General features: G+C 55.9%; 11 protein-coding genes across 11 annotated transcripts; 5 read left to right on the top strand and 6 right to left on the bottom strand.

Moving 5' to 3' along the window:
* Window positions 1-15: 15 nt before the first annotated feature.
* On the bottom strand, window positions 16-2,459 carry B0T26DRAFT_540637 (fungal-specific transcription factor domain-containing protein). The gene is made up of 2 exons (XM_060435569.1): window positions 2,143-2,459; window positions 16-2,024 (listed from the first exon to the last, which is right to left on the bottom strand). The coding sequence occupies exons 1-2, from the start codon at window positions 2,194-2,196 to the stop codon at window positions 198-200; spliced, it is 1,881 nt and encodes a 626-aa protein (XP_060289749.1). The 5' UTR covers window positions 2,197-2,459; the 3' UTR covers window positions 16-197.
* B0T26DRAFT_540700 (uncharacterized protein) lies at window positions 1,984-2,665 on the top strand. The gene has a single exon (XM_060435570.1). It carries the CDS (start codon window positions 2,209-2,211, stop codon window positions 2,605-2,607), a length of 399 nt encoding a protein of 132 aa, XP_060289748.1. The 5' UTR covers window positions 1,984-2,208; the 3' UTR covers window positions 2,608-2,665.
* A 1,000-nt stretch (window positions 2,666-3,665) lies between these two features.
* Window positions 3,666-5,242, bottom strand: B0T26DRAFT_540626 (kinase-like domain-containing protein). The gene is made up of 4 exons (XM_060435568.1): window positions 5,020-5,242; window positions 4,868-4,949; window positions 3,825-4,805; window positions 3,666-3,753 (listed from the first exon to the last, which is right to left on the bottom strand). The coding sequence occupies exons 1-4, from the start codon at window positions 5,085-5,087 to the stop codon at window positions 3,703-3,705; spliced, it is 1,182 nt and encodes a 393-aa protein (XP_060289747.1). The 5' UTR covers window positions 5,088-5,242; the 3' UTR covers window positions 3,666-3,702.
* A 1,257-nt stretch (window positions 5,243-6,499) lies between these two features.
* Window positions 6,500-9,525, top strand: B0T26DRAFT_659448 (Muniscin C-terminal mu domain-containing protein; the record flags this gene model as incomplete). Its single annotated transcript, XM_060438950.1, has 6 exons — window positions 6,500-6,538; window positions 6,647-6,739; window positions 6,810-6,895; window positions 6,984-7,618; window positions 7,680-8,723; window positions 8,765-9,525. The coding sequence occupies 6 exons, from the start codon at window positions 6,500-6,502 to the stop codon at window positions 9,523-9,525; spliced, it is 2,658 nt and encodes an 885-aa protein (XP_060289746.1).
* A 634-nt stretch (window positions 9,526-10,159) lies between these two features.
* Window positions 10,160-13,554, bottom strand: B0T26DRAFT_815981 (spindle assembly checkpoint component Mad1). Its single transcript, XM_060447381.1, has 2 exons — window positions 12,985-13,554; window positions 10,160-12,904 (listed from the first exon to the last, which is right to left on the bottom strand). The coding sequence occupies exons 1-2, from the start codon at window positions 13,120-13,122 to the stop codon at window positions 10,643-10,645; spliced, it is 2,400 nt and encodes a 799-aa protein (XP_060289745.1). The 5' UTR covers window positions 13,123-13,554; the 3' UTR covers window positions 10,160-10,642.
* Window positions 13,555-14,000: 446 nt separating this feature from the next.
* On the top strand, window positions 14,001-15,788 carry B0T26DRAFT_744963 (mitochondrial matrix Mmp37-domain-containing protein; the record flags this gene model as incomplete). Its single annotated transcript, XM_060444483.1, has 3 exons — window positions 14,001-14,033; window positions 14,066-14,067; window positions 14,234-15,788. The coding sequence occupies 3 exons, from the start codon at window positions 14,001-14,003 to the stop codon at window positions 15,786-15,788; spliced, it is 1,590 nt and encodes a 529-aa protein (XP_060289744.1).
* An 874-nt stretch (window positions 15,789-16,662) lies between these two features.
* B0T26DRAFT_660141 (uncharacterized protein) lies at window positions 16,663-16,908 on the top strand (the record flags this gene model as incomplete). Its single annotated transcript, XM_060439007.1, has 1 exon — window positions 16,663-16,908. One exon carries the CDS (start codon window positions 16,663-16,665, stop codon window positions 16,906-16,908), a length of 246 nt encoding a protein of 81 aa, XP_060289743.1.
* Window positions 16,909-17,672: 764 nt separating this feature from the next.
* B0T26DRAFT_659831 (uncharacterized protein) lies at window positions 17,673-18,667 on the top strand (the record flags this gene model as incomplete). The annotated part of the gene is made up of 2 exons (XM_060438981.1): window positions 17,673-17,715; window positions 17,778-18,667. 2 exons carry the CDS (start codon window positions 17,673-17,675, stop codon window positions 18,665-18,667), a joined length of 933 nt encoding a protein of 310 aa, XP_060289742.1.
* Window positions 18,668-18,949: 282 nt separating this feature from the next.
* On the bottom strand, window positions 18,950-19,321 carry B0T26DRAFT_682152 (cytochrome P450; the record flags this gene model as incomplete). Its single annotated transcript, XM_060440727.1, has 1 exon — window positions 18,950-19,321. The coding sequence occupies one exon, from the start codon at window positions 19,319-19,321 to the stop codon at window positions 18,950-18,952; it is 372 nt and encodes a 123-aa protein (XP_060289741.1).
* A 93-nt stretch (window positions 19,322-19,414) lies between these two features.
* Window positions 19,415-21,469, bottom strand: B0T26DRAFT_758031 (cytochrome P450; the record flags this gene model as incomplete). Its single annotated transcript, XM_060446346.1, has 7 exons — window positions 19,415-19,678; window positions 19,786-20,122; window positions 20,217-20,313; window positions 20,479-20,595; window positions 20,666-20,889; window positions 21,102-21,175; window positions 21,251-21,469. The coding sequence occupies 7 exons, from the start codon at window positions 21,467-21,469 to the stop codon at window positions 19,415-19,417; spliced, it is 1,332 nt and encodes a 443-aa protein (XP_060289740.1).
* Window positions 21,470-23,067: 1,598 nt separating this feature from the next.
* Window positions 23,068-26,708, bottom strand: B0T26DRAFT_540269 (uncharacterized protein). Its single transcript, XM_060435567.1, has 4 exons — window positions 26,121-26,708; window positions 25,765-26,058; window positions 25,598-25,707; window positions 23,068-25,532 (listed from the first exon to the last, which is right to left on the bottom strand). Exons 1-4 carry the CDS (start codon window positions 26,280-26,282, stop codon window positions 23,495-23,497), a joined length of 2,604 nt encoding a protein of 867 aa, XP_060289739.1. The 5' UTR covers window positions 26,283-26,708; the 3' UTR covers window positions 23,068-23,494.
* Between the last annotated feature and the right edge of the window lie 386 nt (window positions 26,709-27,094).

Raw genomic sequence — 27,094 nt, 5'->3', positions numbered from 1 at the left:
AGTCAGAGACCTTGTCTAATCTCAAGACACGTGAAGCATAGGCACATGATGAAACTGTACGTTGATGCCAAACAGAGCTGCGAGGCTCGATTAGATATGCAGCCCCAAAAAGGGCCATCACAGGAAGTCATTTGTCTGGGCACATTGTTGCATTTGATGTCTCCAAGTCTTTTTTCTCTTCTTTTTTGCTGCTGCTACTAGCCAAAGAGACTGTGCAAGCCAGTGTGGCTCATCACATCCAGCCAATGGGTCCGGCGCGAGGTGCCGATCTCTTCGTCATACGCACTCCAAACAGCCCGCAGAAGCTGCTTGGCCACACCGATGGGCTTTGGCGGTAAACTGACCTCGAGCTGGTCGAGCCGATCCATCAAAGACTGGCGTGCGTGTGATATTTTGACCGAGTTCTCAGAAATATTAGGGGTTGCCGAAGGGACGCTGGAAGCCGGAGAAACGCCGGAAGCGACATCGGGCGCCACATCCGAGGCTACGTCTGTAGCAACAAGCTCCAATGGTATTGGTGAAACTGGTAAGAGAGGCTCCGTGCTCAAAAGGTAGCTCCGAGAATCGCGGCCTTGGGGTACTTTGGCGTCGAACCTTAACCCACTGCCTGCACAAAGACACAAGAGAGGCTGGATGCAGCGCAAATTTCCGGCAGGTATCCCCTCCAGAATGTCAGTAATATGAAGTGCCAACGGGGACACCCAGGCATTCCAGACGGCAGACCTATCCGCGTCGGCTAGGGCCGGAATTCGTTTGGTGATGAGGTCTGGGAAGGTTTCGTAAAGTTGCAAGAGAGACGACAGACGATAAGCCTCGGTAACATCACGAAGGCTGCGGGCCCGGACTGTCATCTGGTCCAGCTCTGGCGGGTCGATCATTTCGATTGCCAAAAGGGATTCCTCGACAACTGTAGCCTCCTCTATGTCTTTGGCGGCACCTTCGAGAATGCGGTAGCTGGTGCCGTCGTTGTTCCTCCATCGGGTACGGGACCTCCGGCAGAGCGCGACCGATTTGCCAAACAGTCTCAGGAGGTCGGGGGAAACACCAGTCCAAGCATGTGGGATTGCAGGAACCAGAGGCCCGAGGGAAGGCGGCTCCGGCCAGCTAAGCATATTCTCGCAGTCTATTTCGTCGTCACTCACCACACTGCGGAGCATCTCTTCGTAGATGAGACATCCATTAAAGAAATCGAGCATCTGCTGCTCTTTTTCGTCCAATGTCCACCCATCCAAGTACCTCAGCAACGCGCGAGCTTGCCTTACATACTGCAGACCGAGCTCGCGGGCTTCCATCCAACACATGGATGAACTCATGCAGAACAGCGACAGAAGCAACTCACTGGGAAACCTGCGGCGCGATGCTGTTGAAAAAGCGACAAGCTCCTTCCGGATGGCGTCAGTAGCCAGTCGCGGCGCCGCCCTGGCAGTCTCTTTCATCACATGGGGAAGTCGCTCGACGAGGGACGCCGCCGAGATGGCTTGCAGAGCGTAAAAGACAGGCCTCGACGTGTTCCAGAGCGACGACGTCAGCAGGCGGTACGGGTTTGTGACCGAGTCCTGGGCTGACCAGGAGGCGCAGACAGACTTGAACCAGTGCTCGACAAGAAAGGAGGGGATGTCCACGACTGGCTGAAACAGCATGAGATCAGGCGTCTCTTGGACGACGGCGCCTTGCCCGGCCAGAGGCACCAAAGCCGCATTGTCGGCGGCGGGACTCGCGGATGACGACTCAGGCGTGGGCGACAAGGACGGTGTCATCGACCTGCCAGACTCGAACTCTGGTGTTCTCGAGGCCCGGCCATCCGAGCGATCCGGAGCCGTCTCGTCGAAAGACGGGCCGCCGGGATGGGAGATGGACTCTGATGCGGCACAGACGAGCTGGGTGAAGTTGACGGGGCCGCTTGTTGTCGCGGCCGAGGGCCTCTCGTGCTTGGTGGACCACTGCAGGCGCTGCTGGTAGCCCGGGCATTCGAGACCCTTCTGGGCACAGTTCCGGCAGCCCGGCTTTGCTTCGTCGCATCGGAGCTGTTAATTTACATTACATCAGTCTCTCATACAGTGCACTCCCACGTACGTCCCACCACGACCACGCGCCACGACGGGGCCATCCAATGCATGGGACGGATTTCAATGGGTCGCGTACCCGCCTGAGCTTGCACGTCCGGCAGCCGCTTCTTGACTTTTGCTTGTTCTTCATTTCGCGCTTTGCATGGCCCAGCCAAGCGCAAGCCTTTTTGCCGCTGTTGCTGCTGGCGCTGGTTGCCGCTTTGCTATTGCTGTTGGGTTGCTTCTTGTCTCTGGGCTGCGGAGAGCATGCGCTGATCTGGGCTGGCGGGTTCTGGATGAGGACAAAAAGAGCGTAGGAACGGGGCCTCAACGACGTGGCCGACGACAGACAGACAAGGCCTTGAATGGGGGCGCAGCCGACGCCTTCTTGACCTGGACGGTCCCACGCACGCCCTGGGACGCCGACAATAGGTTGATAAGCCCGCAGGTGCAACCAATCGAAGAGGTCCCGACAATCGTTGCGGGCTGGGTCTGGCTGCGACGAGTGAAGGGCTGGAGCGGGGTTTTGGTCCACTTAAGCTCTCGATCACGCCAACAGTAGCGCCACCAAACGGTGGAGTGCCGCACTCGCTAAGGGCTCGAGGAGCGAACGATGGGACCAGCCAAGATTTTCGGGATCGCCAGGTCTAGGGCTGAGTCCCGAGGTCGTTAGTGTTTCTACTTTCGAGGTGGCCTAGTGCTTGCTTTAAGCAATGTGCCCTGCTTTAACATTTCTTCATCGACCCCAAGTCCACGCACGCTCCGGCCAAGGCAGCGCAGCCGGGAGTGATGGAACCCAGGGTTGGGAAGGAGCAACCAGGGCAAGGGTTCTTGCCAAGAATTAAGGTACCTTATTCGGTCAGAGAAGTGGGAACCCGCCAGTCCGTCGGTCCTTCCCCCCCCTTCTCCCGTCCCCCATCCTCCCCCCCACCCAGTGCCAACCCTTAGCTTCCATACAAATCCCATCCGTCAACTTCCAACCGCATAATGCGGGCTACCCTGGAGTGCAGCATCGACGGGCAGTCCGGGCAAATCACCGTTGGCCTCGTCACGGACAGGAAACTGGATACTCGTCAACCTGTCTGTATTAATAATGCAAAATAAGGTCTTCATTCATCTGTTCATCTCATCTGCGTGTCTCATGTATTTATTCGCTGTACGGAGTATACGCAAATAATTACCCTCCATATTCCTTTAGACAAATCGCCGTATCTGTTTAGGCTTGGTTACATTATAGCAACTAATATACACACGATGCACTGTGTCACAGTCGAGAAGAGAAGAGCCAGTATGTATGGTTCATACTCCGCGGAACCAATAATGCCGACAAACGGGGTTACTGGAAGGCCGAATAGAGCCCTTTGCTCCCGTGTTTGATATTTTGTTTTCTTTGACACGACTCAATCAGCTCTCAATTAGCTAATTACTCAGATCATTACCCAGAGTAAGTGAGGTAGGTAGGTCATCATGTCTTGTGGTCAACTATTAGTCAATTATATTTGCCTCAGCCAGCTCAGTAAACTGAGAGTCCTAAGTGGTGAATATCTAACAAGCCCGCTACCCAATCCGATGATAATTAACTAGAGGGGGCCATTATGAGCAGCTTCCTTGAAGACTGAAAACGGTCACGAAACACGCCGACCCCAATAAGCAGTTTTCAGTCTGCTGTTGAGCCCTCTTCTCCACTCAAGCAAGTGTACTGCAAAGCCTAGAGACAAAAAAATCGAAATCATCAGCACAATATCCCAAAATCAAACCATGACTTGTCAGGCAACGCACCTGGTCGGCCGAGGCCCTGCTGCTGCCAAACTTGACCAGCGCGGCCACGAGGTCACACCAGTCCGGGGCGACATCCGGCAGGACCACGTCCCAGGGGCGGTGGTCAAAGGCGCGGTACATGTCGAAGGGCGGGGTCTTGAAGGCGACCGCCTCGGGCCAGCTCTCCCTGGTCGGCGAGCCGATGGTCTTGAAGATGCTGAGGATCAGCCCCAGCTGGTTCCCGTCTTCGTGCACGCCGCGCGACTCGAACAGCGGCTTCGGCGGGCTCCGGCAGCACTCGGCGAGCATGGCACCCGCGCCCCACATGTCGACGGGCGGCCCGTATGATTTATTCCCAAACAGCACCTCGGGCGCCCGGTATGGTCCCGTGCCGATGTCGAGGAGCTTGCTGTCGGCGGGCTCCGCTGCCGAGGACAGCGAGGGGTGCCAGGCGGTGCCAAAGTCGGATAGGTATGCCGGCCCCTCTGGCGAGGCCAGCAGCACGGCCGACGGTTTGATATCGCGGTGGATGATCCCCTGAGAGTGTATTTGGCTAAGCGCGGTGAAGAGATCGCGGAAAATACGGCGGATCTGGACGGCAAAGAGCGGCCCCTGTTCTAACAGGCTGGCCAGAGTTAGGGGCATGTAGGGAAAGACCAGCACGAATCGCTGCTCCTGGTCCCGGAAAGTCTCTAGCAGGGGGATGCACGGCTTCTGGAGAAGCTTGAGAATCCTTGCCTCCAGAAACGGGTTGTGAGGCTCGATGTTCTTGGTCTCAACGATGACCTTGAATGCCTTTGCCTGCGAGCGATAGACCTCGGCTGTCACGCCACTGGCGACGTAGTGGCAGTCATAATATTGGCCAATCCTGGTCCTAGGCTCATCCGTATCGCCCGACTCAGGGGCACTCCCTAAAGGTTCTTGGGGTGCATCTTCTGGAGGAGCGCTGGTGTCGGCTGGCCCACCGCCTGAGAGGCTGCGACATGCCACATCATAAGCTTCCTGGTTTGTCGTCAGCCCCTTTCCCATAAGCTGGCCGGGTCCGTGATTTCTAGGTAGCTTACGCGGCTGGCGGCGCATTTGTAGGCATAGTCTTCTATCGCAAACGCACTTTGGCGAAGGCCACGAGCGGCAACAGCTCTTGTCCTAGCCCCACCACCGCCCATCAGCAATCTCGTCAAGGTGCCGCATCCATCAAGAATCGGGCGATACTCACAGTGCTTGAATGTTCTCATAGCGCTGTGAGGCAGTCAGTGAATTCCTCCAATCGCGCGACGATGCCATTTTTGGTCGATTAATGCTATGTATGGTTCATGACATAATGATGGATGGCGTTGATGATCGGCTGGAGAAAAAACACAGACAGGCGATAAGAATTGGTTGCTTTCCAGTCGTGGAGAATTAATTGCCCTGGACCTGATTGTGACGGGCCGTGCGTGCGTGCGCTGGGCTTGTTGGGATTCTCGTCACACTGATCAGTTCAGCTTGGCTTTCCCCGATACGTATTGAAGCACTAAAGCACAGTATCGGTAAATGCAGGCTCCCGGTTCATGGGACGACTGGGGAAATGGCACCTGAGTTTTCCCCTGCGTTGAATGCGCGCAAAATGTGCAGAATGCGGGCTTGCTTCGACGTTCACGGCAGGGAGCCCAGATAACGTTATAATTATGGGGCTTGCACGGGAGTTGCAGAATCTGGGGAGACAGAGTTTCCGTGCCGCTGGATTCTCACTCCTCTTTCCGTGCCTCACCTCCGGTCCCTTGGCGGGCCCTCCCTTGCTCGCATTTATCGAAAAAGCTTGCACGGAACGCACGGCCTGGGGCTTCGTTCGCAGCCTGTTGGGCAAACGTGGTTAGGGGGCAAACATGCACGGGCCTCATCGACTAAATGAGTCAATGTGGTATTCATGACAGCTAATTCCGACCCAAACAAGCTTCTTCGTTTGAGAAGAGAGGTGCGGGCTGGCTCAAGACATTTTGGAGAAATTTTGGGCGAATTCATGCGCAGACTTCCACAGCTCAGCTGGAATGCAACCTAATATTCTGTACTGTGATTATCTGGAAGTTATGAAGTAGATACTATCTACTAAACTGGGTGAGAGCGAAGGATTATTAGTGGGAAAATGATGTTGTTGAGTTGTCGCGGTTAAGATATTCTACGACCTCTTTAATGTTTGACGCTATGATTAGGTATTTCTCTTTCTATTTGAGGCTGTGTCCATTTTCCGAGAGCCGGTCTCAAACATTGAATCACGGAGGCCGGTGAAGGGAGCAATCCCGCCGTGGCTATGCATAAACCCTAACCCTTACTGCTGGAACGATGCACGGGCCATTCATCTTGCTGCTGCTGCAATGGCTTGGGCTGACAGAGAGCTGCTCCACAGCCACAGGGATGCGAGCTCCATCCCGCCCATCCCGTGACAAAACGCAAGGAAACAGCAAGGGCCCGGCGGTTTCTTCATGCAGGACCGTATTCAGATCGCTCCACGACGACTTCTCAACGCGGCATCTTGTTTCTCTGCCCTTCCGCTCCTTGTATAATTTTCCTTTCATCCCCTCCCGTCGTCCTCCTTGTCGTCCCCGGGCCGAACTGCATCCCTTAGAGTTGTTATGTGCTGATTTCAGTTTCCTCCCTGCTCCTTCCTCCTCGTTGCGCCCAAACAAAACCAAGCTGCAAAAAGTCGGCAGCCGGCAGTCATGGACGACCTCTCGCGATCTGAGTATCCGGCTATGCTGGTAAGCCCTCGCCGCCCCTCGCTCCCTCCAATCGAGCCGCGACTCCTCTACGTCTGTGCCTGCTAGCCGCATCCACGACTAGCCGCTAATTGTTGCTTCCAACTTTAGGCCAACTTGCAGCCGAGTCAAGCTGTGCACGCTCTCTCGGAGCGGGTCAAGCGCATTGCGAGAGTCAACCAAGAAATTGCAGATTGGCTACAGGTACGACGCACTGCGCTATCCATGTCTGCTACCGACAGTAAGGACTCTTGGAACTGAGCAATTCCCACAGGAGCGCCGGAGAGTCGAAGAACAATATGTCGCCGGCTTGCGCAAGCTGCTCGTCTTCAAAGTTCCGAGTGCAGCATCCGAGTTAGGGTTCGTCGCGCCCCCGTCACTCCCGTCTCTACCCTCCCCGCTTGTCATCCCTGGCCCCTTCCGCTAACTGGCCTCTCGCTACTGATAGCGTCTTCCAAACGCCATGGGACAGGATTCTCCAGTCGGCCGACGCCATGGCGGCTTCGCACCAGCTATTCGCCCAGCGCGTCGAGAAGGATGTCGAGCTCGCCCTTCGCGGGTTCCAGAACAAGAAGGAGATGCAAAACATGCATACCATAAGTGCCAACTTACAGACAATGGCCAAGGAGCTCGACGATGCTGCCGAGAAGTCTGACAAGCTGAGCAAGAAGGGCGGTAAAGCTAATGCCCAAAAAGTGGACGCCGCGGCGTCGAGGCTCGAGTCGGCCAGCCAGCAATGGGAGTCGCAGGCGCCGTTTATCTTCGAGACCCTCCAAGCTCTCGATGAACAGAGAATCAACCACCTACGCGATGTCCTGACCCAGTTCGGAACCCACGAAGTTGACCAGGCCACTCGCACCCAAACATCGGCCGAGGAGGTGCTAAACACGATGCTTGAAGTCAATACGACTCAAGAGATTCAGAACTTTGCACACCGAACAGTTGCCGGGAAACCAAAAATCGAGAGGAAGCCCATGACTCGCCAGTCGAGCGTTGTGGCTGGCCCGAATCTGCCTGCGCCTAGCATCTCGGGCCACGACGACGATGTTAGTGATCACTCGGGCCACAGGGATGGGCATTCAGGTACGCTTTATCGACCGTCTTTGACGTCTCCTCACCTTTGTGGTTTTTGACATGGGACTAGAATCGAGAATACGGAGTCGGTTTGGGACCATGCTGGGACGCCGGCGGCAAAGTATACATGGAGGTTTTGGTCCGCTGTCCCCTCCAAAAAGCCTGGGCTCCTTCACAAGGAACATTGGAAGCAGCCATGGCCAGTCGCTATCCCCAAGAGCTTCCTCCCACAACCTGACCGACTCTCAAAACAGGCTCTCGTCTCTAGCGGAGAGGCCGACAACGGCGGAGCGAAGTGACAGCGTAGCTGAGAAAGAGCATGCCAAGGGTCCGCACGAGGGGACTAATGGGTTAAACGGTGGGAAGGCACCAATTGACGCCTCTCCAGAGCAGCAGTCGTCCAGTCTTCTAAACGGAACCGCCGAGGACATTTTTGACGCCCCTGCCACTCCTGTGGCACCTTCTCAGCAAAACAAAACGGAGCCCACCAAGGATTCCGAGGGCTTCACAATCCCGACCTCAACCCACGACCCTATCTCTGAAGCTCAAAGGGAAGCTGCGGCTGCGGCCGAAGAGGCGGATCAGTTCTTCAAAGTCAGCATCCAGAAGGAGCCGATAGCTGAAGAAGACCAGGACGCGAAGAAAGCCGCGCTTTCCAATGTGGCAAACGCCCTCACGCACATGGGGATCCCGTCTCGGAAGACAGGGACGGTGAGGGGCAGAAGAGACGTTCGAAACACGATGTACATGCCAACTCTTCCCGTGCCCGAAAATTCCTCCGAAAGCGCGTTCCCGCCTTCTCCATCCCTGCCAGCTTCGTTTACGCCGAGACCAACCCACTCGGCCACATTCGCTTCAGAAACCAGCCATGCTTCTGACACACAGTCAATCCGGTCTGGAACCTCCTTTGGAGGCGCGTCGTCGTATGGCGGCGTTGCACGCTTAAAGCACCCGGATCTGCAGGGCACAGGTTACGGACCTGGTTTGCAGTCTTCCATCATAGAAACCGTTTCTGCCTTGTTCCAAGACGGAGTTGTCAAGTCAGCCAAAATCACCGGCGAAATCGCACTTGCTTATAACTCGGACTCGGATTCCACCCACCATGGTATGTCTTGTAACTTGTCTTGCTGACTGGCGCTTCGCGGGGCTAATGAGATTCAGACCACGAAACAATTCGGCTAAATAATTTTGTTCGCCTCGATTCCATCGGCCCTAATCGTGTATTTATTAGCAACACGTCGGCTTCTGCTGACGAGTTTACTGTCGATGTGTCCCGTCTGTCTGGGCCTTCGCCCGCCTTCACCTATCGCGTCCATGCAGAAGACGAGACTACTCTCGCATCTCATTGTCCAATTGCCATTCAGACCACCTGGAAGCTCCAGGGAGATAAACTTGGCCTACTCCTGCAATACCGCCTGAATCCAAACTCTTCACTTCCTCGGCCAACAACGCTGTCTAATGTGGCGTTTGTAGCAACATATGAGGGGGCACGGGCCAGTGGTGCCCAGACCAAGCCGTCCGGGACTCACCTCAAGGAGAAGCATCTTATCTATTGGCGTCTGGGCGATATTACCTTGTCCGACGACTGGTCCAAGATCATATGTCGCATTGTTGGTGAGCAGAACGCCGAGCCCCAGCCTGGGCACATCGAAGTGCGCTGGGACTACACCCCGCCTACCAGGGCCGTTGAAGGAGGCGACCAAATCGGCGGCGGCATCTCCGTGTCGCGACTGGTGGATGGCAAGGGCAAGGAGAAGTCAGGAGATGATCTGAGCGGTGCTGACGCCGACGAGGAGGATCCCTTTGCAGACGACAAAGGTGGCCCCTTGTCTCCTGCCCTTGCCAAGGATACCCGCACATGGGTGGACGTGCCCTTGGCCAAGAGGCTGGTGAGTGGGAAGTATGAGGCTAAATAGGTAACAAGAGTTGTGGCAACGTATGTCTGTTTGCATGTCTGTCTTGTCAAATATAGTCTTGACTGGTTGGTTTTTTTATTTTGTCAAAGCTAGCTGGAGATTTGTTTCTGGGGGGTCATACGCTGAAGGAAAAGAAACGTGTCAACCTATTCTGACTCTGTTTTGTCTTTTCGTTTTTTTTTAAGTGGAAGCGATGGATAGCAGTCGGTGTATATGCGATCACTACCCCGCCCTGTAGCTGAGGGGGGTGTATGTATGGAGCGCGGGGAGGAGTAGTGATCGAGGCCGAAAAAATTGGTGAAAGGGGATGAGAGGAGAGAGAGAGAGAGTCAGAAGGAGATGATTAAGACGATGGAGGAGTTTGATCAGACTCAACACACATTACACAACAACAATGCAAATAATCCTTTTGTACCAGGAATACCCTATTCTCTGTTGCTTTCCTGCTAATAAGTGGTTTAGTTTCTTCTTTTCCCCACTTTACCCGTTTGCGAGCTACCTAGGTAGGTAAGGTGGGTATGGTCAGTGTTGGACGATGGTATCAATAGAGTGAGCTCTAGGCTGTCAAAGCGTAGGTAGGTACTTTTTATTTTTTAACTATATAGGCACTGAAGAGGGCATTTATCTGCTAGATAGGATAATAATAATGGGAATATATTGTTCTCGGCATATCAACACTGTCAAATCATAGTCCTAACTACCTAGTTAGTCGTAGTAAAGATGTTCTTTACTTACTGTATTGTACTGTAGCTGTAGCTCTCAACTCGTCTGTTCCGTATCAATTAATGACGAATGATGGGCTATGTGCTGAGTACGCTCCGCACAAACATAGCCTGCCCATGATTGGTCCTCCATGCCCCGCCAGTCCGAGAGTAACAGAAAATGTGTCGAGATAAAGGGACGATGTTGATTATGCACGGAAGATGCGACTCTTGGTTTTGTGAGATTACGACCCTCCACCCAGCCCATAACTCCCCAAAACTAGCAAAGCGTAAATAGAGACCCCAAAGGAAGTTGCCCGTTATTTTTTTCTACAGAACATTTTAAACTATATCCCTTTACAAACTCTACCTGCCTCCTCCGGCGGCGCCTAAAAAAACCCCTTCCGACAAAAAAATCAGGATGACCTCACGGCTCTGGTGTGCTCGTCGTAAAACTCGAGGGTCAGGGCGGCGAGGAAGCAGGGGACGCAGCCGCGCTCGCGGACCCAGAACTTGATGTTGTCACCGATACGGTTGGCGAAGGCGCTGCGGGGGCCGCCGCCGACCTTCATAGTGCCCTTCTCGCCGTCGAAGACGATGCTGTTCTCGTGCTCGTCGGTCTGGGAGGGATAATACACGCTCTCGACGCGCATCTTGCCGCCGGGGATGAAGGAGACGGTCCAGCCGAGGGTGCTGAAGACGGCCTCCTTGAACTCGGCCGACTTGTCCGACCAGACCTGCTTAAGGCGCGCGGCCGCCTTCTGCGCCGACGCCGTCTCCGCCTGCGCCTCGGCGATCTCGCGCCGCACCGCCGCCAGCTGCGACGTCGGCACCGTCGCAAACAGCGTCGGCTGCCCTTCCATCTGCGCCAGTAGCTCGGCGTTCTCGCGCTTGAGCGCCCGCAGCGTCGCCGTCTTGACGGCCTCGAGGTCCGACGTTGGGTTCGACCGCAGCGACAGCACGCGCGTCTTCAGCTGCTCCTTGGCGGCTGCGAGCTGTTCGGCGGTTACTTTCTGCTCCTTTTGCAGCAGGAAGTGCGCATTCTGCAGCTCTGTGAATTCGGACTGCAACTTTCTGTTTTTCCGCGACAGCTGGCCCAGCTGCTCCGACTCGGCTTCCAGATCGCGGCCGCTGCTTTCTTCGTGACTCCGTTTTGTTCCGAGCAAGGCTGAAGACCGGGGCTGTTCGGTTGCGGACGCAGACTCGAGCGCTGAGAGGTCTGCGTGCAGCACCTCTACCTCTTGCTTGTATTTCTCTACCAGATCCTCGAGGTCCTTGACGCGTTTGGCTTGTTCTTGGTCCACGCGTTCTGGCTGTAAGGTAATGTCCTCCATGTCGAAAGTACTGAGCTGGGCCCGTAGGTATTCGACTTCCTTCAGGGCAAGAGCGCGTTGTCGGTCGAAGCGCGCGCGGGCCTTGTCGACAGCCCCGGGCACGGTCGCCGTCTTGAGCTTCTCAATCTGGCTCTGCAGGCCGGCTCGCTCATTCTCCAACGAACGGATAATGTTGTCACGATCGGTAATCTCGGGCTGCATAGCCCCCAGTCTGTCGAGGAGGGAAGCAGAGTTTAGACGCTCTGAGACCAAAGCCCTAGCAACGGCTTCGGGCGAGTCAAACTCGAACGATTGGTCCGATGCACTGGCTTCGCGTTGCAAGTACGCCGCCCAGGCCTGCCTCTCGTCCTCCAACCTTTGCCGCTGCCTTCTCTCTTCAGCAAGCTCAGCATGAACGGACTCGTTTGCCTCCAGCCGCCGTTGAAGGGATCGCTTCTCCTCTTCAACTATTTCAACGGCCTTGTGCACTTGTCGTAGATGCTTGAGCTCTCCCAGCTGGTCTCGGTTTTTCGCTTCCAGCATGCGGATATGGGCGACTTGTTCCGTCAGTTCCCTTCGGATGACGGCTATGGTCTCTGCATCGCCAGTCTGCGCCTTTAGTCGAAGCACGTCGGCCTCTAGCCTGCCGACTGTCTCGTCTCTTTCGGCTAGCAGAGCCTGTGTCTTTTCCAGCACATCCTCCCGCGTCGTACTCTCCTGCTCCAGCTCGCGTGCAGCTCTTTGGGAAGCGGCAAGCCTCGCCTTCAAGTCCGTGGCCTCGCGCTCTGCGATGCGCGCGGCCTCGTCTTTCGCGGCACCCAGGTCCTCGAGCCGCTCCTGAAGCAGTCTCGCCTCCTCCAGAGCGTCTCGTGTCTTTACCTCGAGTGCTCGCTTCTGTGACTCCTTTTCGGCCCGTTCAGTGTCCAGCTCTTCTTGCAAGGCCTCGAGTTGCCGGAGGGCTTTTGTTTTTTCGGCTTCGGCCGCCTGCTTTGCTTTGAAGTCGTCTTCGGCGCGTCTCTTAGCGTCGCGCAGTTCGTTCTCGGTTTGCAACCGCGCCAGCTCTTTCTCCTGCTCGTAATTACTAATTTGGTAGCGGAGTGTGCCGGCTTCTGCCTTTAGCTCCTCAATGCGACGCCTCTGCGCCTCGTATTCTTCGGCATCGGCTGGCGCGAGGTTTTCCTTGCTGCTCTCACGGCTGAAATTGCTGGCAGTGGTGGCAGCGCGGGGTCGGCCACGGGGGGGCGAGGGCCCTGAGGGATTGCCTTGCCGTGAAGTTGAGCGCACCATGCTCCCCGCTGCGGGATTTGCCTCGCCGGTGAAAATGTTGTATGGCGCTTGCGTCGATATTCCGCGACTCTCGCCAAACTGTCAAATGTGTCAATAGGTAAACAGGCGACAGGACAGGGCTGTCTGTCTGGAACTGGAAAAAGGTGACGCGACCGTACCCTTGAGTCTCGGAGGTTTGTGTTCGGGCGCGGAAGGCCGCTGCCGACGCTCGTCCGGAACTGTGAGTTGCTGTTGACAGAGTTGCGCCGTCTCGCATCCCCGGAGCGGTCGCCCTGTTGGGGTGTGAATGGGCGCATTCTGCTGAAGCCAGCGCTGCACAATTGGGCGTCGGAAGCGAGTCGAGTGTTGAGCTGACTTGGTGTTTGCCATATGGTCGCCTACCAACCCACCTGATTGGGACAGCAACCAGCTGCCGTTGGCGCGTTTAATTGGTTCCCGTGGTGCTCGATTACGGGGCTTCCACGCCGCGCTCTAGTGCACGCACGCTCGGAACGCTGCCGTCAGTCTGACCTGGCACGATGTCACACTTGCAGACAGCCCACAAGAAGAAAGCTAGGACCGAGAGAAAATTAACAGACGTGAGACTGCAGAATAAAACAAATAAAGTGATGGATATAGACCGGCTTTGTTCGCTGGCTTTGGGTGTTGTAGTGATGGCCTTTGGAGTTTCATGGTAGGGCAAAGGAATGTATGTATCACTACAGTGTTCAGTTTGGGATGAAAAGAAGGCGAGCATGCTTTAGGTAAAAAAAAAAAAACTTTGATCATTTGGCTCTACCCACACGTGCACTTGCTGCGCCAAGCTCGTTGACGGGTTTGAGACAGAACGTTTATTAATGGAATTTGATGTTTTAGGTACTTCGTACTCCGTAAGGTACTGTAAGAGGTACGAATACATGTAAGTGAAAGTGGCTCGAACTAGGCGCCAAGCGGTCCGTGTCCCCTGTCCCTGCGAACCCCAGAATTGCGAGAGCCACTAGCGGTCGAGGTTGCCGGCTTTCAAGCTTCCTGTCTTCCAACTTGCAGTTAAGCAGGCGGATTACGGAGTACCCCGACTGTTTTGACGCATGGATTTCGACCAAAGGTGACGTTGCGTAGCTTCCGCTGCGACACTCTCGCCGACTCGCAGCCCATACAACATCGAATCATATTCTTCCGAGACGCACGTTACGCAATGGCTCGAGGACGACTCCCTCTCCAGCTCCTGGTAAGTTGCAGCTCTAGCTCAATGTGGTCCAGCGGTTGGGTTGCTCGGCTACACTGGTTCACGGATGCCCGGAAGTCATCGGTATAGCAGCTCACCAAGCTTCTTAAACAGGGTCGCCTCGTTCTGCCGTCGCAACCGCCGTCTGCCCGCTTTGGCCCGTTTCTCGCCTGTCGCACCCCGGCTCCGGTATTCCGAAGCAGGCGAGCTCCCGCGCACGCTAGGAGGTTTGGGACGCAGCGCGACGACGAGAGCAGCCGGACAGGTGCCGAGAAGGATGCGAGGGAAGGCGCCCAGAAAGATGCCGTGGCAGATGCGGCCACGGACACTGCCAACGATGACATCTTGTCGCACAAGGCGATAGTGGACGAGGCCTCGAATTCCTCACAGTCCCAGTCCTCGGGTTCCGGCGAGACGAGCGAAATAAAAGACTGGGAGGCGAACCCGAACTGGAAGATTGAGTCGTTCAAGGACCTGCCTCACGCCAACTTCGGCGTCAACCAGCATATTCCCTTCGACCCCGAGTTCAAGGATGTACTGAAGCAGATTCCCTGGCAGTTCCGAGCGCCAATCCGTTATGCGTTCGCGTACGGGTCCGGCGTGTTCCCCCAGTCCAAGGCCAATGGCAAAACCGCCTCAGCTGAAATAATCCGCTCCATCCACCCCATCGCGCCGCCCGCCGTGCAACGGGCCCAGGACGGCACGCCCAAGATGATTGACTTCATCTTTGGTGTCTCGCACACGCAGCACTGGCACTCGCTCAACATGAAGCAACACCACGACCACTACTCGTCTCTCGCGAGCCTGGGGTCCGGAGCCGTTTCCTACGTGCAAGACAAGTGGGGTGCTGGAGTGTACTTTAACCCCTACGTCGTTGTGAACGGGATTCTGATCAAGTACGGAGTCGTTCAGTTGAGCACACTAGAACAGGACTTGACGCAATGGGACACGCTCTACCTAGCCGGGCGACTGCAAAAACCCGTCAAGATATTACGAGACGACCCCAAGATCAGACTAGCGAACCAGATGAACCTCCTCTCGGCGCTACGGACGGCTCTATTGCTCCTGCCACCTAACTTCACAGAAGAGGAACTGTACGGGACCATCGCCGGGATCAGCTACCTTGGAGATCCGCGAATGGCTCTCCCAACTGAAAACCCGAGCAAGGTAAAGAACATCGTGGGCAACAACATGGCCAACTTCCGGCGGTTGTACCTCCCGCTGATCGAGACGCTCCCGAACGTCGAGTTCAACGACCCGGCTGCTAGCGACAAAGACTGGATTCGGGGCGAGGCAAGTCTGAAGCTCGTCCAGGATATGGACCCGGTCAAGCGCGGCAACATGGTGCGGCGGCTGCCCAAGTCGTTCCGGTCACGCCTCTACTTCCAGTACCAGAAGAAGTTTGCCATCCCGCAGGTGGACTTTGACAAGATGATGTCGGAGAGCAAGAACGAGGATGCCATCTCGTTCAAGCGGCGAGAGGGCGGCGGCTTTGAGCAGCGAATCGCCCAAGACGACACGGCAGAGCTCCGCCGCTACATCAGGACTGTGATCAAGCAGACGATTGGCTGGCCGGCGACGACTCAGTCTCTGAAAGGGCCTCTGACTAGCGGGTTCCGTCGAACGTGGCGGTACATGAGCGAGAAAATTGGGAAGTACTGGGAGGGCCGCGCGGCCGAAAAGGCTGAGAAGGCTGCCAAGGACGAGGAGGTGGCCTCAGCCTCGGGGACTGGCAAGTCGGGCGAGGAAAAGAGGTGAAGTGAATGATTACACATACTACCTGGGTACTTACACAGCGTTCCTTTTGTAAAAGATAAAAGCGAGACCTTATGCATGGCACGATATGGGTGGCATGGGCAAAGACTAGATAGGGGGCGTTTCTTGCTGAGCGGTACTGTATTGTACATATGTACATTGTTTACTTGGCCGGGCAATGGAAAAAAAAAAATAACGGTTATGTATATTATCCATCCTCGCCGAGAAAGGGCTGTAAATAAACACGGTCATTCTGTTAGTCTGAGGCTACTTCGGTGTTTCTTTGTCCTTTTCTTAAATGTAAGAAGGCTCTCTTTCGTGTACCACTAGACCTGATTTAACTAGACAATTTAATGCGCTGTCAACTTCAATCACGGGTAAAAGGTACTTCCGGAAATGATGCCTCGGTGTTGTATGTTTTTTTCCTCTTTCTTTTTGCCGTTTTGATCCTTTTCGTCGTATCTTGCCGAGTTTTCCAGGTTAGCTTTGTTTCATGCACTGCTCCCAGTCAGTGCCCGCACGTAAACTTGGTTGAGTGGCGATGGGCCGATAAGATGATGACTTGGCTTGGCAAAAACCGGTTCTGCGGCTTAGCGGCTCGCGCTGTGTAGCGATGACGTCGTGTCTCACATGTTTGATGAGCCAGTCACCCGCCAGTCGGCATCAGGTTCTCTCCACGAAATTCGTCGAGTACAAAACAAGCAAAATCTTCCCCAAAGCCACGCCATCCTTCTTTGAACCCATAACCAAAAAAAACTTCTTTTCCTGCAACATCACCGTTGACAGCACACTACAAGCACACAAATCAACGCCACAAAAAGACACTCCAACACCAACCCAAAACAACATACTACTCCTCAAGCTCCAGGTCATCAAGATGGCCCACAACCACTCCACCGTCAGCGACCTGGTCCTGTACATCCTGGCCTTCTTCATCCCGCCGCTGGCCGTCTTCTTCCGCACCGGCTGCGACGCGGATTTTCTCATCAATATCTGCCTGACCATCCTGGCCTGGTTCCCCGGCGTCATCCACGCCTTCTGGATCATCCACCGCACCAAGAGGGCCGTCGTGGTGCCCGCCATTGGAGGCCATAAGGGGCCCGTGACGGGTCATCACTATTAAAACGCTATCGGCGCCTCGGACGAGAAATGATCTTTCTTTTTTTCACCTTCTAAAGAGATCGAGACTGGGGTGGCCCTGCCAGTTTATGTAAGGCAGGGACCCCGCGGCCGGTACCCCGCGGCTGGTCTTTATCGAGTGGGGGGGGGCAAGGAGAGCGGCCGCATCGAGGTGGGGTGACACATTTCGTTCGGAAGCTCCATGTTACAGCATGCTGGCTATGGTTTATTTCGGGGCGTTTAGGGGGGTGGTGGAACTGGTGGCGGGCTGATATACAGTGGCCGGGTCGGGGGTTTGGAAACGATTTTTAGCGGGCTGCCATAGGGGGGCAATGGACCTAAGGCGGGCTCGGCCGCGTCGGCCGCAGTGCCGCCAGCTCTAGTTTTCGGATTTAATGCACGCGGTCCCTGGAGGTTACGGAGGATGTCGCTGCACGCATTAGCTCCTAACAATTTCCACATTATCAAACATCATCGGCCTGTCCTCCGCGGCGTTCATGTCCTTTCGGAGTTAGATGGACTCGGTCGGCTCAAGCAGTATAAGTATGGATATCCCCTCTGCAGTTCATAGTCGTGTGTTTTGGGGCACAAAACGAAGAATATATTCACATCTCATCAACCACGCCGTCCTCTTTGTCTTCGGGTATTGACACCCTCCATCCACACACGCATACTTGCACCAGCCTACCCCTGAGTCTCATCAACAACAAGTGAAGGAAGCTCCGCAACCAACACCCAGACTGCATATCTCGGATTGCAACTGCAGCCATGGCGTCAGCTTACCACCTCCCGTCTGATGCGGTCTGGTTCAGTACGTTCCCTTCCCCTTATCTCGCCAACCCAAGCCTGTTCAGCCCGCTAACACCGGCACAGTCACGGGCTGCTCCTCGGGCATCGGGCAGGCGCTGGCCGCGCACGTGGGCGCCGAGGGCTACCGCGTAGTAGCTACGGCGCGGAAAGTCACCAGCCTGGACTACCTCGTCGCCGCGGACGACACCAAGATCCTCAAGCTGGCGCTCGACGTGACGTCGCGCCCGTCTATCGACGCCGCCGTGGCCGCGGCGTTGGCGCGGTTCGGCCGCATCGACGTGCTGGTCAACAACGCCGGCTACACGCTGATCGGCGACACGGAGAATGCGGCCGACGGCGACGCGCGCCGGCTGCTCGACACCAACTTCTGGGGCGTCGTCGACCTGACCAAGACGGCGCTGCGCGTCATGCGCGACGACAATTCTGCTCTGGGAGGCAAGCAGGGCGGCGTTATTATTAATGTCACGTCGATGGGCGGCCGGGTCGGATATCCCTCGCAGGCCTTCTATCACGCCAGCAAGTTCGCCGTCGAGGGCTTCACCGAGTCGGTCGCGCGCGAGGTGCGCCCCGAGTGGGGCCTGCATTTTTGTCTTGTCGAGCCCGGCGGCGTCAGGACAAACTATGCCGGCAGCAGCATGCAGCGCATCGCGCCGCCGCACCCGGCGTACGCTGCTGCCGACTCGCCGTCGCGTGTGCTCGAGGCTTATATTGCTGATCCTGCCTCCACGCGGAACTGGGCGGAACCTGCCAGTGTTGCTGCTGCCCTGCTCGAGCTCGTTGCTGCTGGCAAGCCGATTCCCCTGCGCCTGCCGCTCGGGCCCGATTCGTGGGGCGCGCTGAGGGAGGATGTCAAGAGGAAGTTGAGGGAACTGGATGAGGTCAAGGATGTCGCGCTGTCGGTCGGGCACCAGGCGCAGGCTGAGTCGATTGCGTTTTTGTCTGAGGGCCGGTAGAGAAGCCTGGTTGCCGTAAATATTTTGGTTCCCAAGAGAGGAACAGGAAATGGTAAAGAAACGTCGATTGTGTCGTTATTTTCTGCGAGCAGTTGCGGTGGCGTATCAGGAGACGAGTACTGCCTAGAATTTGTGCTCCGTGATTTCTAGGGATAGAGACATGTACAACGGTTCGTTCCAACATAATAATAGCGCACCTTTCCAAAGTAAACCACGGGCCATCCTTCCCTTCCCTTCTCAACCTTCATCCAGTTTCCCGTCCCCCCTCCCCAGTCCCGGCGGTCAAATCTTCTCTAGCACGATATGGAGCCCGCCCTTTGGCCTGAACGCCAACGCCGGGTTGTCGACGGCGGGCAGGCGGCCGGCGAGCGCCTCGAGCTGCGGGCCGGGCAGGAAGCGGAAGCTGCGCACGGCATCGATTAGCAGCGCCTTGAACTCGACTAGCGAGAAGTGCTTGGCAATGCACACACGGGGGCCGTGCATGAAGGCGCCGACGGCGTACGGGTTCTTTGACCCTGGGCTCTCGAGGAGGTCCCATCGCTCTGGCACGAACTCGTCCACGTCGTCGCCCCACGACGCCCGCGCTAGGCTGGTCACTGCTGGCACTACCAGCATTGCTGTGCCCTTGGGCACGAATGTGCCGCAGATGGTCATGTCGGCTATGGCTTCGCGGTAGCTTGAGATAGCTTTTTTTTTTGGGGGGGGGGTTGTCAGTCATTATTTTCCCCCTTTTTTTAAGGGCATTCATCAGATCAAGGGAGGTGCGGTTGGGAAGGGAGGGGGGGCCATGCCTGGAGAGAATAGCCGCAGCACCTCGCGGCAGAAGTTGTTGAGGTAGTGCAGCCGCTCGATCTCGGCCAGGTCGGGCTCGGCGTTGGCGCTCGTCGCGAGCACCGCCGAGATCTCGGCGCGGATCTTGTCCTGCACGCCGGGCTTGGTGGCCAAAATGTACGCGGCCCACGTCATGGCGCTCGCCGTCGTCTCGTGGCCGGCCGCGAGGAAGGTGAGGAGCTTTGGTTTTGGTTTTGGTTTCGTGTCAGCTTTTAGCCCCCGTGCTTGTTAGGGTCTGGTGGGATGGAAGAGAGGTTTAAAAAAAAGGGGGGGGGGAGTCAACAAACATGGTTCACCATGTCCTCCTCAGTCAGCTCGTCCTCCTTCTTGAAGTTCCGCCGCTCCTCCACCATCATGGTCAGTAGGTCGCGGCCGCCGTCGCCGTCGACACTGCCTTCCTTCGCTTTGCCGTCCGCTTGCTGGCGCCGCTGCTTCTCCTCAATCTCCTGCACGCGCTCGCGCACGCACATGCTCACCATGCGCCGCAGCTCGGCGTTGGCGCGAATGAAGCCCAGGTTGGCTTCGACTGGCAGCCATTTTCTCACGGGCACGTAGATGTTGACGAAGCCGATCAGCGCGCCCAGCGGCGACTGGTTGAAGAGGCGGTGGTAGCACTTCAGGAAGCTTGGTTTGGGCAGGTACGTGTCAGCTGGATTCGTTCCCAGAGCGAGCAAAAAACCTAAGAAAAGCTGTTGTGAGTAAGTAGGTAGGTACTGACTCCATCTTCTTGTCTGAGGCTGACAGGTTGCCCAGCTCAACGCCAAGGACGGTCACGCCCACGACGTCAATGGTCATCTTTGAAAAGGCGTCGACGGCTGCAGCGGTTTGATGGGTTAGCTATGGTCTGGTTCGTCGATTTCAAAAACACGTTTAGTAGCTCTGCTTTGTTGCAACACGTTTTTCATGAATTAAAAGGGGGTGTCGACAAACTATCGCCTTCAAGAGACGAGACAAACAGAGACAAACACAACCCAACTCACCCTCAAACGTGACCCTGCGATTCTCGTCCAAGCCCTGCTCGAGGAACTTGGTCAAGCTCCGTGCCTTTTCGTGGAATATGGGGAGCATCCGCTTTATGCTCGACGCCGAGAACAGGCCTAGAGACCAAACCAATTAATTAGTCAAATCAAATCGTCGGTAGTTAAACTAAACAAGAAACGTAATTACCCGCCAGAATCCGGCGCTGCTTCTTGTGCTCCTCGCCCTCGGTGAACAGCAGGCCGCGGCCGATGATCTCGCCGACGAGGCGGTACAGGATGTCGGGCTTGCGGAACGAGTAGCAGTGCGTCTGCAGCACCTCGCGGTGCGCTTCGGGCGTGTTGACTAGCAGCACCTCCATGTTGCCGAGCGTGAGGTGGCGGATGAAGGGCGCGTCGGGCCACGTGTTGCCCCTGGTGACGGTGTTGTGTTTGCACTCGGTCAGCAGGGGGGTCTGGGTGAGTATTTGATTTGATGTCTTTTTTCAGGGATACAAAGGACACTTCGAGAAAGATGCAAAGAGCAATATCTCTTTGAATGATTGGCTGAGCTGTGACTTTCTCTGGGAGAACGGCGTAAAAGGACAACGAGCCCCTGAAGGGTCCGTTTTCAACTGGCTACATACCACTTCACATAGTCCTCAATAGGCGACGACGCCGTCAGCAGCTTTTTGCCCTGGCCCATAAACGGGAAGTTGTCCTACAGCCAGAGAACGCAAAAGCTTCTTGTCAGCCATTTTCACTCTTCTACACGTTCCGAGCAAAGAAAACGCACCTTTGGCCCCGGCAGGTGGCGCAGGGGAGAGACATAATTGGGGTAGACGACCACGTGGTAAAACTTCAGCGCGCCGTACTGAAGAGCGAAGTAGGCGAAGAAGCGCGAGACGAGTGTCAGCGCCAGCGGCATGGCGAGATCGAGCGACAGCGACTTGTGCCATGCGGCCCAAGCCACAACCTCTGCGAGGGCGGCGAGGGCAACCAAGTGTGAACTCATCAAGCCGGGTCCTGGTGGCTGCTATTTCCCACAGAGACTTATACCTGCTTTTCGAAACTTATATCTGTTAGTCTAAGCATACACGATGACGACGAGGCGCCTCTGTGTAAGAATGCCTGATGAGAGAGTGCGAGACGGGGTAATTAATACGTGACCAGACAGACAAAAACAGGCAATCAATACCTGACGAGCAGCAGGACTCGGATCAGCTGATTTCAAATGCCGACCTAAGAGAGCGGGAAGGGGGTGAGTAGGTAAATGGTACGACACAAACCAAGGATGTAACTAAAAGAGAGAGAACCCCCGGACCGAGAGGGAGCGGCCAACACCGCCTTTTACCCAGCAGATCCGACAGCCATAACAGGCCAGGCATGTCATAGTTATGGACGATCTCGCTCTCAAAATGGTAATGGTAATGGGAATGGTATTCCCACCCCCCGGCACCTATTGCCTGGTAGTCTGGCGCTGGCCCGAATCCAGACCAGTCTCATGCACAAGGTATCGAATCCGAACGGGGCTCATGCGGTTGGGCGGAGCTCTCTCCGTTGCCTGCCTGCCCGACAGAACCGACTGCTGGTAGGCTGGGAGGCAGGCAGGCCGCATCCAGAATGGTAGCTTTCGTGCTGTTCCGAATATGTACATAGATACATTCCGTCCCCCCCCCAATCACCTGTTAACCCCGTCCGTCTGCTATCCGGCAATCGGCATGCATGCAACTCTGCCAGCACCAGCGAAGGTTAACGATTCATCATGATTATGTTTCATCGCCGTCGTTTCCGGCTGTTGTGTTGGTCCCCCCCTGGCTAAAAACCCATCTTATTAATGTTCACTACCTAGGTAAACACAGCCACTCAATTATTACATACATCTTGTAAGTTATCCCGGGGGTAAAAAAGCCGCAAATGCTGTGTCACCCCGGGAGCGGGCTCTGCACCTGGGGGGCGGGGAGGGGGCCCAACCTAAATAGCTTCGAGCCTCGATCTGATCCGAAACCGGGTTCCCGGGACTGACGTCTTCCGTGTACTCTGTGTCGTTGGTTGCGCTGTTATTAATCAAAAACTGCTAAATAATCCTTCACGAGGGGAAAGAACGGCCGAAGGGCCATGCATTGCCAGGTAACAGCTCATCTGACTGGCCCAACTCGGGGGACGGCAGGGTGGGTTGGCTTGATTGCAGGGAGCTAGCGGACCAATTTCGTTGTTGGTTGGTTCTTCCTTGCTTGCTTGACCTCAGCCGACGCTCCGGAATCATCAATCAATCACTTCACGCAAACGGTTCCTGGCTGTGGAAAATTCGACATGTCGGTCACGGCCCGCCGGCATAAGCGGTCAGCATTCGAATCGTGTCAAGCATTCATTAATCATCGTCAGCATCCAATCTCGGCAGGGCGGTCAGGTTGAGCCTCGGTATGGACGGCTCACTGATGATAAGCACGATTATCGTTGACGTGCATGCTGCAAAGTACGGACGTACACGATGTGTACGGAACAGCCAGCGCCAAGCAATCATGGACACGTATAGCACCGCATCATATGCAGCCGGGGTTGTAGCGCAGCTGTGACTGCGGTGAGCACTACCCTCAACAGGGGATCTATATTAATAAACAGACAGACAGGAGGTACTTGTGCTGACCGTCTGACCCCCCGCAAGTGACTGCCTACGGGTATCTCACATGCTGGTACAATTGACCGACCTTAACGACTCCGCGGATCCCGCTGTAGAAGTCTTTGGGCATCCCTTTAGCAATGAGTGCCAACTGATGCCAAGTATATCGATTACCCTGCCAAAGTTGATTGCTTATGAGGACGGCCCGTACGCCTAATAGTAAATCGAAACAGCCCAGAGATAAACTTAACACCCAATGAAGACATGAACCAAGACGCCGATGCCCACCGTCTAGACCTAATGCCTAGATAATCAAACGCCAAATGCCACTCCTTAAAAACATTTCCTTCTAATGAACCCTCATCCTAATCATAGCCTCGCGATTTGTAACACAACGACTAAGCCCTCCGGGAGCATTTGTCACTCAACGACCAAGCCCTCCAGAGTGTGCATGGCTCTGGTTCCCTCCCTCTCAAACATCGTGACCATGGCTTCGCACTCGTGCTTCAGCTTCTGCTCTGCCTGCCCGGCGTTGTGATATATCCACTCTTCAACTGTCATCCGCTTCTCCGGACTCGTCAGCTCGCCGCCCTTGCGTAGCAGCCTATCGACGCCATTCTCCTTCTCAGACATCTTGGTGGGGGAGAAAACCAGCTCCAGGTCGACAGCAGACCATGGCGCTGTGCTTTGGAGGCCAGCAACGATGTTACGTCTGGACGGGGAGCCGCGCATAGGGGTCGCTGCAACCGGCGCCAGTACAACGCGCGTAGCCATGGCGCTGGCGGCTGGCTTCGAGGAAGGTGGATGGTTTTCTGCATCCGAGGATTGCGGTGATTGAGAAGGAGAGATCGCAGCTTGCCTTGCTGATGCGGATGGGGTGGCGTGTGAGCGAGGGGTAGTGGGCGGCCGGGGCAGCCGGCTTTCCGACTGCGGCGGGGGTGGTGGGAGAGCCTTCTCGGTCCTCGCCGGTGTAGGAGGGACTGGAGTAGGTGCCGTAGCCGGAATAGGCGCTGTGACCGGTGTAGCAGCTACTGGGGCTGGAGCAGCAACAGGTTTCCGAGCAATCTTTGCTGGTGTTACCTTGACTGGCAAGAACGACTCGCGGGCGCGTAGTGATTCGCGAGTATAAGATGACTCTATACGCACCTCAATCTGGACAGGAATGCCAGACAATATTTGTGGCTCTGGCGCCTCTACGGCGGGTTGCGAGGCTGTGGATGTTTTGGGCGGAAGTCCTCTCCCGCGTTTCTCGAGACTCGGGCGACCGGCAGACTTGGTGACCACGGTGCCAGTGCTGAGATCTGGGTTATCGAGGAGTTCTGCATCTTCCTCGAGATGTCGGCCGACTTCCGGAGCTGCATCCTCAACGGTCGGAGGAGCTGTGGCAGCGTCCTCTATCTGCTCATCCGCCAGAGCCGGTGGCGGCAAAGGCTCTTTCGCCTTTTTCGTCTGTTTTGATGCTTTCCGGGTACCTGCCTTACGGCCCTTCTTGGGAACTGCGAGCGTCTCAGCCTCTGGCGCGGCTGTCTCGCTCTCTGCAGCGGCCTCCAACGTCTTGAGCTCAGCTTCCACCTGCGCCTCGTCTGGCACAACTGGTGTTGGGTCGAACATGGCATATGCCTTGCTCTGCTGTGCCTTTTGTGTCGTCTGGGCACTTGCTTTACGAGTTGCCGCCGCCTTTTTAGGCCGTCCTCTGGCGGGTGCTGGTGCCTTCTTTCTCTCGGCCTCAGAATCGGCCGCAAGATCCTCATCGTCGGTAAAAGCTCTCTCAAGGTCGGCCTGGAGCTGGCGGTCAATCTCGTCGTCATCATTGTGGCTGCGTAAGGATGCCGTCGAAGCCTGGGACCTGAGTGATGACTGCGAGGCATTACGCGTTGTCTTCGCGGTGGAGGCGCGTCCTTTCTTTTGGCGGGCCAGCGGTTGTGCAGGCGCCGCATCCGTCATCTCAACATCTTGCGCCGCCATGGTCGTATTAGTGTTGTCCACAGCATTGCTTTTGCGAACACGTGTGGCACGCTTCTTTGCAGCAGGCGCCTCCGAGTTGGTGACGACCGAGTCCTCCATCGCGTCACTGGCGCGCTTGCGTCCTCTTGTTGGCTTCTGTGGGGTTTCTCGAGTTTCTCTTGGCTCGTCTTCCAGAATCTCAACGGCTTCATCCTTCTTGGCCTTTGTCTTACGCCCTTTGGCGGTAGCGGCCTTCCTCGCCTTTAGCGCCTTCTTGCCGCCCTGTGTCATGGTGGACGCTGTGGTCAACACACTGTCGTCGTGGTCGGCAGTGACATCAGCGGCTGATGCCTGATCGGAAATACCAGTGGCGACAGTCGCGACGGATTGATTCGAGAGCCGGACCGCTTTAGAGACTGTAGCAGCTCTGGCTCGTCCTGCCTTCTTGGGGGCGGGGTACTGGCTGATTAGGGCAAAGAACGGGCAGTCGGAAGAGCGCTTGTAGTGTTCGTCACTGAATTGAGAGTTAGATTGCGTGGGTAAGAATCCTAGAGAGATAGAAAAAGAGAGGGCGCTTACATTGGCTTGTCGCCGGATTCCCAGCCGTCAAGTGCGAGTTGGCAGTAGGCACAGGTTGCCATGTCATCCGATTCAAGCGTCGGGGTGTATTTCCAGCCAGCCTCGGCAAGCTACAAGGACTGGTCAGCAACGAATTAGAGCGCGGAAGGTGCAGGGCATTTGCTTACCTGCTTGGTCTTGCACTTGAAACCCTTCTTGCTTTCGTAGGGCCACTGGCCTCCAAATGTGGCCTTCCGCGCCTCGACCATGGCAGGCTCGAGGGGATGCACTGTCCCGTAGTCGCCCAGCTCGGCCTCGATGGCAGCCATTATGGCCCAGGCACAATTCGGCGAATGCTTCAAGTGCTCCTCTAACGGGTTATCGTCTTCCTCCCAGCCGTCGAGGCCCTTGTTGCACAGAAAGCAGACCGCATTGTCAAGGCTCTCGGGGAAAGGGTCGAAGAAGAAACCTGCGCTTGCGAGCTAATGTTGACGTGTTAGCCGTACACCGTTGGATTGGGGTGGGGGAAGGATTGACCACGTACCGAAGCTGGCGAGAGCGACTTGTGCGGCCAGTGCAGCGACTTGGGAGCCCGTGAGCCTGCGTGCGAGTCCCTCCGCTTTCCGACAGGCTGGGGAGCTTGGAAAGTGGCTAGCCGATTCTCGTATACAAAATACCGCTCATTCGGAGCCATCGTCGCAGCCATTTTTGCGATTCGGCGCCCGCAGCTTAGGCAAGGCAGTATGGAATATTTATGGTGAGGTGAGGGTTTATGGTGACGGGAGTGTCGCAGCTTGCCACTTGGGGCAAGGGATGGTGGATGGCGACGCGCGAAGCGGGAGCAGGCGCGACCTTGTCGGCTCGAATTGGGAATGACGTGGAGGGGTCAGAGTCAGGACTTCAAGAAATGAAGCGCATGATCTTTTGTCGAAAGGGTCGAAATGGAATGAGCATGTATCGCTGTATCGCTCTTGACTGTCAAAGCAAGGACTCGGGCTGGGTAGAAAAGGATCAACAGCCGTGTTGTGCAGGGCAATTCGTGACGGTGGTAGGCGCAACCTTGCAAAAATCCTAGGGCGTGATAGTGATTGGACAGAAGGGCTCGCGTTTGTTTACTTTGACCTGAGGGCCCTAGCTCTCAAGGTGGGGCAACCAAATCAACTGCAGCAGTGGCTGGTATGTTTGTGGCTTACGATCTCACTTATCTCTTATCCGCAATCTCAACTCAACCCCACCGCACTGGCTCATCAGCCAAATCCACTAGCCCGGAACCGCCAACAGCCCACAAAGCATGAGATGAACTTGCTCGAGTCAGTTGATGTCTCCGAGCGAGCATAGGCAATTTCCCCTCGTTATTTCTCGCTGCACCTATCTAGGGAATTGATTCCAGAATATTTCGATACTACCCTTGCCTTGCAGTCGCCGAACGCATTCTTTTCGCCCATCCACGATTTCACCTTTCATTTCCTTCGAGTTCGTTCCAACCTCCGAAGAACCAGGGTTAGGGTTGCGTCTCGG

Source organism: Lasiosphaeria miniovina (assembly GCF_030549165.1).
Source record: "Lasiosphaeria miniovina strain SMH2392-1A chromosome Unknown B0T26scaffold_9, whole genome shotgun sequence".
NCBI lineage: Eukaryota > Fungi > Ascomycota > Sordariomycetes > Sordariales > Lasiosphaeriaceae > Lasiosphaeria > Lasiosphaeria miniovina.
This window is presented reverse-complemented; position numbering and strand designations above follow the sequence as displayed.

Coding starts and splice junctions, on each gene's coding strand:
- B0T26DRAFT_540637 (XM_060435569.1), bottom strand. CDS start 2,196: ATGAAGAACAAGCAAAAGTCAAGAAGCGGCTGCCGGACGTGCAAGCTC. Junction 2,025..2,142: donor GGACGTGCAAGCTCAGGCGG/GTACGCGACCCA, acceptor GTAAATTAACAG/CTCCGATGCGACGAAGCAAA.
- B0T26DRAFT_540626 (XM_060435568.1), bottom strand. CDS start 5,087: ATGGCATCGTCGCGCGATTGGAGGAATTCACTGACTGCCTCACAGCGC. Junction 4,806..4,867: donor ACAAATGCGCCGCCAGCCGC/GTAAGCTACCTA, acceptor ACGACAAACCAG/GAAGCTTATGATGTGGCATG. Junction 3,754..3,824: donor GCAGGGCCTCGGCCGACCAG/GTGCGTTGCCTG, acceptor TTTTGTCTCTAG/GCTTTGCAGTACACTTGCTT.
- B0T26DRAFT_815981 (XM_060447381.1), bottom strand. CDS start 13,122: ATGCGCCCATTCACACCCCAACAGGGCGACCGCTCCGGGGATGCGAGA. Junction 12,905..12,984: donor CAAACCTCCGAGACTCAAGG/GTACGGTCGCGT, acceptor CACATTTGACAG/TTTGGCGAGAGTCGCGGAAT.
- B0T26DRAFT_540700 (XM_060435570.1), top strand. CDS start 2,209: ATGGCCCAGCCAAGCGCAAGCCTTTTTGCCGCTGTTGCTGCTGGCGCT.
- B0T26DRAFT_540269 (XM_060435567.1), bottom strand. CDS start 26,282: ATGGCTGCGACGATGGCTCCGAATGAGCGGTATTTTGTATACGAGAAT. Junction 26,059..26,120: donor AGTCGCTCTCGCCAGCTTCG/GTACGTGGTCAA, acceptor CGTCAACATTAG/CTCGCAAGCGCAGGTTTCTT. Junction 25,708..25,764: donor TCAAGTGCAAGACCAAGCAG/GTAAGCAAATGC, acceptor CAGTCCTTGTAG/CTTGCCGAGGCTGGCTGGAA.